The sequence below is a fragment of the Orycteropus afer genome, unplaced genomic scaffold (genome assembly GCF_000298275.1).
Source record: "Orycteropus afer afer isolate SDZICR_OR568_19922 unplaced genomic scaffold, OryAfe1.0 scaffold00305, whole genome shotgun sequence".
Lineage (NCBI taxonomy): Eukaryota > Metazoa > Chordata > Mammalia > Tubulidentata > Orycteropodidae > Orycteropus > Orycteropus afer.
In genome coordinates this window covers 3,066,953-3,079,524 of record NW_006921892.1, presented here as the reverse complement: position 1 = coordinate 3,079,524, position 12,572 = coordinate 3,066,953, and the positions used below count along the sequence as shown (strand labels likewise).

The window sequence follows — 12,572 nt, the reverse complement described above, 5'->3', positions numbered from 1 at the left end:
CCCTCACCCCACTGCACTCGTATCTCCCTAAAAATAACTCGGCCCCGCCGGGGCCAGGAGAAGCCGCCGCTGTCCCCCGGGTGGAGCCGGGAGAGGCGTGTCAAGCCGGGCTCCGAAGGGAGCCGGCGCTCTAGGAAGCCGCCTCTGACTAGCGGCGAAGAGGAGGAGAAGAGGAACGGGAGCTTCCGACCGTCTCGCGCGCCGCAGGCTGCGGCCGCAGGGACTCCGTCTCAGCCGACTGTCCCGGGAGCTGAACGTTGCGCGAGCTCAGCGCGCGGCCTCACTCTCCCGCCAGGACTTCTGCGCGCTCTCCGCGCGCCCAGCCGACCGCCCCCCGCGGGCCCTGAGCCCCGCGTCGCCGCCGCGGTTTGGCTTATTAGCCTGGGGCGGGTGGAGCGCACAGGGCGGAGACAGCCGCTGCGCTGGGCCGGGAGGAGGCCGGCGAGGGTGCAGAGCGGCCCCGGCCGGGCCCGCGGGGGGAGATGGCGTCCTACGTGGATAACAGCTTCCGGCAAGCGGTGATGAAGAACCCCGCGGAGAGGAGCCCCCAGGTGAGACCTAGAGCCCCAGCCACGGCCGCCTGCACTTGGCCAGATTGTGTTCATAGGCTACTTCCTCACTGTTCCCTTTTCCGGGCACAGTTGGCTCCTTGTACCCTACTTCTCCCATCAAGACCCTTGACTTCCCACTCCGAGTCTCTTTCCGCTGACTCGTTTTGGTTTATTTTTCCCTCTCTTCGTTGCTGACCTTCTCTCTTCGTTTCTCTAGCGGAGGAGAGAATTCTCATTAACTTTCTCTCTTCCTAGCGGCACTCGGGGGACCTCTGAACCTCAAGGGGTCTCTCTTCTTCACTGCCGGCGTGTCTTTCCACACTGGTTTGCGGGCACTCTTCCTCTCCTTTAGACTTTAGTGGTTTTTGAAAAGGTAAAGAAGGAAACTTGTATGGTTCTGCGAAAATCCTTATTGGCCACCTAAGGTTTAAAATACTGGGATATTTATGTACCTATTATTTTGCTGTTTATGAAAAAGGAGTGCTGTTTCCCATTGAAAGAAAGTTGAATGGCTAAGCCAGTGCTTTTAGTTTAAATTGTAAAATAGTTGCAAACCAAAAACCAAAACCAAACGCACTGCTGTGAAGAGTAGGATCTGACTCATGTAGAGCGGGCTTATTCAAATGCACCCCTGGGGAGGGTACCCTGCGGATTTTCTTTGGTATCACAAGACCTCGTCAAAATTAGTTTGTTAACATTTACGCGATTGTTTACCTTCAGGGTTATTTTTCTTTAGCTTTAAATGGAGGAATTGCTGATGTGGTTGGATTTGGTCGTCTCAAGTTGGACTCGAGAGGGAGAAATTGTGTAAAAGTGTGGTGGGTGGTTTGATTTTCTTTGCCTTTAGTTGCTGACTGGATAATGACGCGTATTCCTAAGCATTGGAAGGGTGACTACATGGGATCCTGTTGCCAGCCTTCTTAAGGCAAATAAGCCCTCCTGATCCTTGGGACCATCAGACATTTAGAAGCTAATGCTTTTGAAAGAGTTGCTTCCCTTGTTAGATGTTGGATGCCATCTATTCAAATCCAAATGTACCCATTCTTGGATGTTAAGTATTATTATTTAATGTGAGGAGAAAAGAATAAAATAGACTCTTGCACTGGTTGTCTTTGGACAAGCTCCATCAATAGCACCTGGTTCTATTTTTGATTTTTTATTTTCCCCGGATAGAGCATCTGAGGGGTCATGGATAGATTTTGCTTATATTTACTAAAGGTGTTTAAGATGGGCTGTAATTTTACATGGAAATTCACTTCACACCTGTCTCTAGTAAGTTCCTATTCTAAAGACTTTTTTTTTTATCAAAACCAAGACTGTCCAGCTTTGAGCTTGCCCACCTCACGTGCCTTCCTCATTTACTTTTTGTTTTAAAATTGTCAGATGTAACGGTCTTCTGCATCTAAAAAAGCAGGTTCCCAGGCCCAGTGTGCTGGATAAGCAAATTTCAGTGAGATATTTTACTTCCTTTCAGGAATGCTGTTGAAAATGCCAAGTGAAATCACACATGCTGAGAAAATTAGAACCAAGCAAGGCGGGTCAGAAAATGAAGTCAGAGGCCTTTAAACTCATTGCCATTGAGTCAAATCCGACTCATAGTGACCCCTCCTTGGGTTTCCTCTGAGGCAGTATCACTATGGAAATAGATTGCCCAGTCTTCCTTCTGAGGAGTGGCTGGTAGGTTTGAACCCCTGTCCTGGTTAGTGGTCAGATGCCTTAGGCACTACCAGACTCACTGCTTTTGAGTTGTTTTGACTTACAGCGACCCCTCTTTGGGTTTCCGATGCGATAACACTACAGAAGTAGATTGCCCAACCTTCTGCCAAGGAGGTGTGTTTGAATCACCAGCCTTCTGGTTAGCAATCAAATGCCCTAGGCACTATGCCACCAGAGCTCCCTTAGAGAGAAGGAAAATAGTGTCTTTGGCTGATTAGTTAGAATAGCAGTGACTGAAACCTATCACGTGGAGGGGTGGGTCACCAAACAAGATTGAGAGAGACAAAACTTCCACTGTGACAGCAGGAGGATTGTGCCAAAGAAATGAACTGTTAAACTTTCCTGTTCCTATGCCAGTTGTGTAGAACAGAGTAAAAACTGACCCAACACAGTACTTAGCGTGAGTTAGAAATAAGTAGACTGGTTACTGTTGTTAGGTGCCATCAAGTTGGACCCGACTCATAGTGACTCCTCCTTGGGTTTCTGAGGCAGTATCGCTACGGAAGTAGATTGCCCCATTCCTTCTGAGGAGGGGCTGGTGAGTTTGAACGTCCAGCCTTCTGGTTAGCAGTCAAGTGCTTTAGGCGCTATGCTACTAGAGCTCCCGGACTGGTTACTACTAAATGAAACTTCATTAACAGTCTAAAACTATCACGTTTTCCCCAACCAACCAGTCACAGAGAAAGTAAATACTAGAGAAACCCATTTTGAGCATTTTTACTTTTTAGCCCTGCTAACTTAAAGATGTTTATTTTGGTCATCACTAATGCAGCCCAGGTGCTCTGGTAGCATAGTGCCTAAGAAACTTGACTGCTAACGAGAAGGCTGGCAGTTCAAACCCACCAGCCACTCCTCGGAAGGAACATTGGGCAGTCCATTTCCTTAGTGATACTGCCTCGGAAACCCAAGAAGGGGTTGCTATGAGTCTGGTCCCACTCTACGGCAAATAACAACTAATAACAATGCAGCCCCACTCATGCTTGTTTACTATTTTAAAGAGAAGGTAGTTGGAAATCTGAATTTTTCATCTTTACCTGGCTTGTCAGAAATGATATTTTAAAAGGTTGACATTTAGTCAAAAGTAACAGTGTTTTTAGTAGAAGATGCTTTTTATATTATGAGTGTTAATTCAGAGGCTATAGGTTTTTCTGTTTTGTATTTTTCTTAGGAAATTTTGTAATATAGAAAAGCAAACTTACTAGATAAGTTAGATATGAAATGAAGGATACTAATTAGATTTGCTGTTGTGTTTCCTTCTGTTTCCAAGTATAAACTCAGTAAAGGAGTTTAATTCTGATTATAGGTGAAAGGGAGGTGCTTTAAAAGAAAAGAATAGAGTAAAATAGTTGGTCTTTTTTTAAAATTTAGTTTCTTTCTTCCTTTTTTTCTTTTAAAAAAAAAACTGTCTACACATTTATTCTCCAAAACTCTGAAGATGGTTTTGTATTTAGGTCAATCAATTACCTAGAAGTGATCATAGTGTTAACAGTGTAACCTAAGAAGTTGGCTAGGAAAAAAATCTGGCATGTGAGGTGGGGTGGTGGGGTGGGGAGAAAACCTTAGTGTAAACACGGGCTTTGATAATTAGGGAGTTTTTCATGTCCATCTGGAAAATGTGATCCCTAAACACCTTCTGTTTAGGCATGTCATTAGAGAATAGGGCTGGTCCAGAGAAATAAAATTGTCACATGAATTTTTAACCAAATCACACATATTTATGTTCATGGGGTTGACACTATTTCATCTGATATTCTGAGAGGAGGGGGAAAAAGACTTTTTGAATCCAATGTATATCCCATATTATGTTCCTGCAACTTGGCTAAGTTCTAATCAATAGGGCACTGTATTCTGAATAACAAACACCCTTGAAATAATGAACATTAAACATGTGTATTGATAATGTTTTTAGTGCTCCTCTGTTGAAAAACAGGGCTCTTAAGTAATTGCTTTATTTAACTATTTGAGTTTATGCCTTTAATTGCTTAAATGGCGAGCTTGGTCACCAAAGCAATTTAGTGAAGTAAAAGACATAAATAAATTAGAAACAGCTTTATCCCCCAAGGCTTTATACTATAATATGATTTTTCTAAACCATTTTATTAACTTGTTGAGTTTAGACCATTTGAAATTGCTTCTGCAGAGAGTGTTTAAATACATAATGTGTTTAGTTTTTCAGGTGAAACATTGTAGAATTGTTTCCCTCTAAATTAACTTCATTAAAATGGTACATGTAAAATAACTGCCCAAGCCTTTCTTTCTAAGTTAGTAATCTTACTTTTACCTTTCACTATTGAAAAAATTCTAACTATTAAATCGTTTGATTAGTTGCTCACTTAAGAATTTGTCAGAGTAGAGTTCATAACAAGATTTAATTTTTTGCAAAATCCTTCAGTAGAATACGTCTTTCATCATCATGAGAGGGCTGAAACCTTTAGCCCAGAGAACTTTAAATTATGATAATCTGTATGAGAAACTGTAACTCATGAGAATCTGCACTAAAGAATATTTCTGACAAATAATTAACTTTCAAATCTAGTAGAGTAGTTGTGTTTCTTACAGTTATATTTTCCATTTTTTTTACCATTGTTCATAAGCAGACTCATATTTTCATTTCACATATTTAAGTAGTTTATGTTCATAAAACACAACCAAGCTATCTGTGTGGAATCTGAAAATGGTTATCTCAAAGAAATAAGATTGCCGCAAGCATTTATTTAACTTTCATAATAGTGGTATTTGAATTTGAGGTAAAAGATCCCCATTTCTAACTTTGGATAAGTGAGGACTTAAATTTATGGTAAAAAAATTAACAACATTTTTGTGTAATATGGGAGCTTAGTTGCCTTCAAATAACCTTTTAAACATTTAGTAATTAACAGTTCTATAATTAGCTTTGCATATCCTGGCTGTGATTCAAAATGAAATCTCTCCAACTGCAGTGTTCTATGTAGATACTGATTTAACACAGTGGTTCCCAGACTCTGGACTTTCATAGAACAGTTAAAAAATAAGTAAGTAAAAAAGAAAAGGACCACCTATCATTTTACTAGTAATATAGTTATCTGTTAAGAAATGGAGGATACACTATCATCCCAAAGCTTGGTTCTTGAGATCAAATACTCTTTGCTTTGTAAGAAAGCATATTGTCTTTTTTTTTTTTTAAAGTTTGTACACCTGACAAAAAGTTTATCCAAATGGATTCTAGGGAATGTATAAATAATCACAATAGGTTATATGCTGTTGGTGATACTTGAAGTTAAAGTAACAAATATGTGGAATATGCATCAGAGAGAAGTATCTGTAATAAAGATAGAACCCTTTAGAAATGCAAAAACACTGCTGCTGGTTGATTCATTTGAAAACTACTTTTTGAGTTTTGTTACTTATTGTGCAAGTTAGATAGATAGTCAGAGGGAGCCCTGGTAGCATAGTAGTTACATGCTCAGCTGCTAACAGGTCAGTGGCTTGAAACCATCAGCTGCTTCATGGGAGAAAGATGAGGCACTCTACTTCTGTGAAGATTATAGCCTTGGAAACCCTATGGTGTAGTTTTACCGTGTCCTATAGATTGCCACAAGTTAGAATTGACCTGATATCAAGGAATTTTTTCATTTGGGTATAGATGTTGTTGTTAAGTGCTGTGGAGTTGGCTCTGACTCATAGTGACACTACATACAACAGAACGAAACACTGCCTGGTCATGTACTATCCTCACAGTCTTTGCTATGCCCAAACCTATCGTTGCACCACTGTGTCAGTCCATTTCGTTGAGGGTCTTCTCCTTCTTTTGCTGACCCTCCACTTTATCAAGCATGATAACTTCCAGGGAATGGTCTCTTCTGACAACATGACCAAAGTAGATAGGTAGCGAGAAAGAATTGTAATTACATGAAGGAACTTTGACCAAAACCAAAATCCCAACCCTTTCACCTTTCCCCATAGTGTGACCCTATAGGATAGAGTAGAACTTCCCCATAGGGTTTCCAGTGTTGTAAATCTTCCCACAGAGTGGCTGGTGGGTTTGAACTACTGCCCTTTCATTTAGCAGCCAATTGTTTAACCACTGTGCCACTAGGGCTGTCCAGATTAGAGTAATTTTAGTTGTCATTGTGTTGATTCCCATTCCTGGCAACCCTGCGTGTGACAGAGGATTGCATAGGGTTTTCATTGACTGATTTTTCAGAAGTAAATCACCAGGCCTTTCTTTCAAGGAGCCTTTGGGTGAACTCAGACCTCCAGCTTTTTGGTTAGCAGCTGAGTGTGTTAACCATTTGTGTTACCCAGGGACTTCAGAATAAAGAGAGATGGAAATGTAGAACTGGTGATAGTGATTCCTTCATATTTGCATTTTATGGGATATTCTGTCTTTTTACCCTTGAGTGAAGGAAAGTATGTTAACTATTTAGTGCAGTGCCTAATGATAGTCCTTGTTAGAGCATGTTTTAATTAAATATTAACAGTTGCATGTGAATTGAGTTTAAATTTAAAAAAGGTAATGAGTCATAACTTGAGAGTAAATACTCAAAAGAACATTTGATAATCACAATGCCCCAACCCCTGAGATTTTCAGTTTGATAATTTGATTTTTCTTCTGGCTTTGATAATTTATTGCAGTAGCTGCACAGAACTCACAAAAAATGTGGTTATGTGGTTTCTTGGGGATGTAATAGGCTACAGTTTGGGATCAAGATCAACTTGAAAGTAACAGAAACAACTGAGGATACTGGATGCAGTTCATAAATCAGGATGGTTTCCAATCAGAACATCTCTCTCAGCGTCTTTCTTTTGTGCTAGCAGGCCCTTCTTGGCTCATCTCTGCCGCATCAGGACAGACCTCCTCTCAGCTACTTGTTTAGGATTATAGTTCCCAGCATAGCTATAGCTGGAGCATCTGCTGCTGCTGAAGGTAGGCCAGCCTGCCTCCCACACTGTTGCTTGTTCTGCTTAGGTGTCTCCTTCCCCTTCATGAGCCACCCAGCTCCATTGATGACCTCCTGCCTGGAGGTCCCCACCTTTATCCAGTGGGTTGGTTCACCTACCACAGCTATCTAGGTATCTGCTAGTCTTGTGGTTCCTGCTTCTCTTATTGCTGCTACAGTTTCTCTGCTGCTTGGCTCTGCTGTTCTCTATACCGGCTAGTGCTGTCTTCAGTGTTAGAGCTCTTGATTCATATTACAGCTCTTTTAGGAGGTTCCTTTCTCTCTCTCCTTGGTTCTTAAAACCTCTGTGGTTGGGTGTTCATATAAGCAAACTCCTTGTTAGTTGCAAGGCGTGACCCTTCCATGAGGACCACAAACTGACCAATGCACTCAGTGGACCACAAGTCAGTCATTCCTATTGGATGGATTTTCAAACCACTATTTGTGTAGCAAATTGACCAATTCCTGCAAGGTGCATAAAATAATCACAGGGAAGACTGAGGCCTAAGCAGTCATTTTTGGTAGAATTATAAACCCAAAGCTAGAATAGTTATATATAAAGAGAAACCCATTGCACTGCAATTTTCTTCAAAATAAAAAGATAAACCATTATCAAGAAAACCATTTTCAGTAATCCCCTTCTTTCTTGATGGTGCAGCCACCATCTTGAGCTCTTGAAGACTAAAATAACTTGCTAAATAGGAAACTGAGTTGGTTTCCTTCTTGACATATTTGAACATCTGCACCAACCCTGAATTGCCTATCTCTAGATTTCTTAAGGGAGTTCTGGTAGCATAGTGGCTAAGGCACTTGATTGCTAACCAGAAGGCTGGCGGTTCAAACCCACCAGCCACTTCTCGGAAAGAAGATGGGGCAATCTACTTCTGTAGTGATACTGCCTCAGAAACCCAAGGAGGGGTCGCTATGAGTCGGGTCTGACTCGATGACACATAACAACAACAGATTTCTTGATGTATGAGAAAAATAAGCCATACTTAGTTATGTACAATTCATGGTAATTTGCAGACAAATGCAATCCTAATACAATCTGTGCTACAAGTTAAATCTATTAAATTAATGTGTTATAAAGAACTTTGTTGAATGGACTGTTATACTGTAAGATATACCAATGATAAAAAGCTATCTAAGGGAAAAAGTAACATCAGAGTAATTAAAAAAAAAAAAAAAAAAGCAACACCTCACTGCCATGGAGTTGATTCAGACTCATAGTAACCCCCTTTGGGTTTCTGAGGCGGTAAATCTTTGTGGAAGTAGATTGTTCCAACTTCCTTCTGCAAAGCAGCTGGTGAGTTTGAACCACCAACCTTCTAGTTAGCAGTCAAATGCCTTAGGCACAATACCACCAAAACTCCTTCAATATTTAAACATCAACTATTAAAAAATAATAGTGGTAATAATGTTGTTGTTATGTGCCGTTGAGTTGGACCCGACTCATAACGAACCCCTCCTTGGGTTTCCGAGGCAGTGTCACTACGGAAGTAGATTGCCCCATCTTCTTTCCGAGAAGTGGCTGGTGGGGTTTGAACTGCCAGCCTTCTGATTAGCAGTCAAGTGCCGTAGGCATTACACTATCAGAGCTCCCAGTGGTAGGAGTAAGAAGAAATACTTTTAAAATATTCCTTGCCAAGGACCATGGTCGTTGTTGTTATGTGCTGTCGAGTCGGACCCGATTCATAGCAACCCCTCCTTGGGTTTCCGAGGCAGTATCACTACGGGAGTAGATTGCCCCATCTTCCTTCATAAAGGACTGTGGTAGGAACTTTAATATACATCGATTTATTTAATCCTGATAGCCTAATGAGGCTAGTAATACTACCATATCCATAGACTACTCCCCCTTCGTGGTAAAATTTTCATCAAATTTTGACAAGAACAGAGTAATATAATAACGTTAAATTTATATATTCTGAGATTATGACCTTATTTTTATATTGAATGTCTTGTCTTTTATGAACTAGAATTGTGGGGAGCAGTTTGTTGTTTCTTTTTGATATACTTAAATGGTAAAATAGTTGTTAAATCAATGTTAGTGCCCTAGTGTGTTTTGAAATTTTAACAGTCCCTGAAATCCAAATTTTAACAGTCCCTGAAATCCTCACTAAGGTTAGGTCACCTGCCTAAGGCTACAAAGCAGTTTGTTTGACACCAAAGTCCAGGTTTATAACCACTAAGTTAAATGAAGTAAATATACTAAACTAAAAACAACTATTATGTGAAAACAATTACAATAAGGATGCAATTAATAATTATAAAAGGAGACAGCTAGCCCAGAATATATAAAGTGGGAACCAAGACTTTAGGTGAGGTAATTTTTGCATGTTGCCTTCTACAAAGTGTTCTTCCTAATTGTGTGATGTAGATTTAAACCATACCAAAGAATATGGAGTAGAGAGAGGCATTCCCACCCATTCCAACTTAAGTGATTAGGTTTGGAGGTTCACATTTTTGAATAATAAAGAACTTTTGGGTCTCTGTACATTGTATGTGTCTAAAAGTGTCCAGAACCCAAGGAACAGTCATACAGAAATTACTTGCCCCTAAACGTTGTTCCTCAGTTTCTTCCAGCTCTTCATAGTTTGATGAGCAGATATGAATGAAGGTTAGAAACAATGTGGTTAAATTCTTCCTTACTTAATTCCTGGGATTTTGTGATAATGTATCTTAATTTTTTAAATTCATGAGTTGCTTTTTAAATTCATTTCTAGTTTAGAAGTGTGTGAATTTTAGAAAGCTAAAATGTATAACTTAGATTGTGAATCAAATTTGTCTAATAATTTGACCAAGCATTTACTGATTTTGCAATTGGATAATATAACTTGAATAATTCAAATAGTTACTTTTATATACAGGACACCTGATGAATATTATAGCTGTATGTTTTCACATTCATTATTCTGTAAAATTTTAGTTACTCCAAAGCCTAGCCAGCTCTTTACTATTTTACCTGTGCTTTCAACTGTAGCTTATTATTAAAAACATCAAACACAGAAAAAAAATTTTCTGAAAATATAATTTGCTATCAGAAGTTAATGGCTAGAAAAGTTATTAGAAAGAATCAAGGACATTTGTGGTTTTTAAATATTCTTTGTTTTTATAGGTGGTTTGTTTTGGAGTGGGTATAGCATATACTTGAGTTTGGAGCCTAAATTAGGACCATGTTTCTACTTAAATGGATTATGTTGAAACATATCTATCAATCCCACTAGACAGAGAGCTTATTGGGCTGGGATTTATTCATCTTTAAGGGTCAAGGCTTGGCACACCCCCATAGCACACAGAGTTGAAACTAATAAATGTTTAATGACTTGATTCTGCTTTCCTGGAGTTTGAAAGTTAGTAATGCAGGGAAGAAAGTAATTATATATTTCTCTAGTAATAGGAAATTTAATAAAAGTTGAAAAAGAACATTGAGTTTTGGTTTAGTTTCTGCAGCAAGTAAATATTCCTTTATATAAACCTGTAACTGTGAAACAAAGTTATTTTTATTGAATACCAGTTTATTGGTTTTAGTTAAGCAGTTTAATCACTTTGGTGCTGGTATTTTGAAACTGTCATTTAAATGATATTTTCATTGACGTTTAACAGAGTGTGTAAATTGTTCCTTTTTGTTCCTGTGACACATTTTATTATGCAATTTTTTTGAAAGTACTTTGAGATACAGTAATTTAAATAAATGGCAAATCTGTATTGTAAATTCACTTCTAGTATTTAGAATGTGATTAACTGTTAACTAATTGAAGACCTTATACTTGACCCATTTCAATAACTATAACCATTTTAGACTGGTAAAATCATTTACATGGAAATATATTAACAGGTGAATTTAAGGAGTAGTGCCATAAACATTAACTGTATTCCATTGAAAATTTATGTAGCTTATTGATTTACATAGAAAACTTTAGAGAAAAGTAAGCTGTATTAAACATTAATTCTAGGTAAATTTGGTGGCGTAGTACATAAGGCATTTGACTGCTAACCAGCCATTCAAACCCACCAGCCATTCCTCGGGAGGAAGACTGGGCAATCTACTTATGTAGAGATACCACCTCGGAAACCCAAGGAGGGGTCGCTATGAATTATTGGAACCAGCTCAGTGGCAGTGAGTTGTCTTTTTGATTAGGTAAATTTTATTTTTTCACAAATTTTTTTATAAGAAACATTTTGATTAAAACTGAATACCAGAGGCACTTCGAAGACTGAGCTGGCTATCTGCTTCTGAATGGTCACAGCCTTGAAAACCCAGTTGAGCAGTTCTACTTTGCACACATGAGATTGCCATGAGACAGAATAGACTTCGTGGCAACTAACAGCAAGAGAATAGCATTTAAGTTTCACTTCATGGCCCCCTACTTTTCTCCTGTATTTTATTTTTTATTTTGACATGTATCTATTTTTCCTAATGGAGAAAATGTGATTTCTGAGGTATCTGAAAAACCCGATTCTTACAATGCTTCCCTTGCTGTCTAATGTCTAAAATGGCAGTTAGGAAAACAGGTATGTCAGTATTGGCTCTTGGCACTGCAAGGAACCTTAACAGATTAGCTCCTCCGGAAGGAGCCCTGGTGACACACATGGTTAAATGTTTGGCTGCTAACTGAAAGGTTGATGGTTAAAACCCACTGTTTTGGTTACCTCTGTGCCAGTCTGACAAGAATATACCACAAATGGGATGGCTTGAAGAAACAGAGGAGTTTAATCTCTTACAGTTTGGAGACTTTAAGTCCTACCTAGTTCAAAGTGCCAGACTCTAGGGGCTGGGTGGAAGCCTCTCAAACGAGGGGTACAGCTCTCCTTCCTGTTCTTGGCCCACTGAAACTGGAAGCTTTTCTTTACTCAGCTGTGGACTGCTGAGGCTGACAAGCCCAAGGTTGACAAGTAAAAAGGCACAGTCCTGATGTTACCAAATATACAGCAGGCCATTAATTCAAGTCCATTCAAAGTTCCAGGGTCCGCAGAGCATGGCAGGCTGCTGACCAATGACACAACTACATGCAGGGTTCTAGCATGCCATAAGCTAGAGACCATTCCCCAAGGCTTCTCTTTATATACAGGAAGCAGAACACAGCCCTAAGGCAGCTACTCAGGTGCTCACAGTAGATTCCACCATGGAGTTGATTACCAGTCTCATCATGGGGAATACTATATCCAGCTATCCAGCCACTCAACCAGGCCCAGCCAAGTTGACACACAAACTTATCTACCACACTGGCCTAACAACATCACAAGAGAAAGGCCTGGGAGTTCCGGCAAGAATGGTGGACTAGGCAGAAAGACCGCACAGACCCTCTTCAACAAAGAAGAGGGAAACCAATTAACACAGACACAGAAGATCATCTTGGACCCCTGACCCTTGAAGGGAAGGATA

The 12,572-nt window shown here is 39.8% G+C and overlaps 1 protein-coding gene across 1 annotated transcript in view; it reads left to right on the top strand.

The window, feature by feature from the left end:
* Positions 1 to 482: 482 nt before the first annotated feature.
* Positions 483 to 12,572, top strand: part of RAPGEF2 (Rap guanine nucleotide exchange factor 2) — a 412,763-nt gene continuing 400,673 nt past the window's right edge. Inside the window, exon 1 of the mRNA XM_042782406.1 lies at positions 483 to 551. Within this exon, the coding sequence (XP_042638340.1) occupies positions 483 to 551 (69 nt within the window). The remainder of the gene's footprint in view (positions 552 to 12,572) is intronic.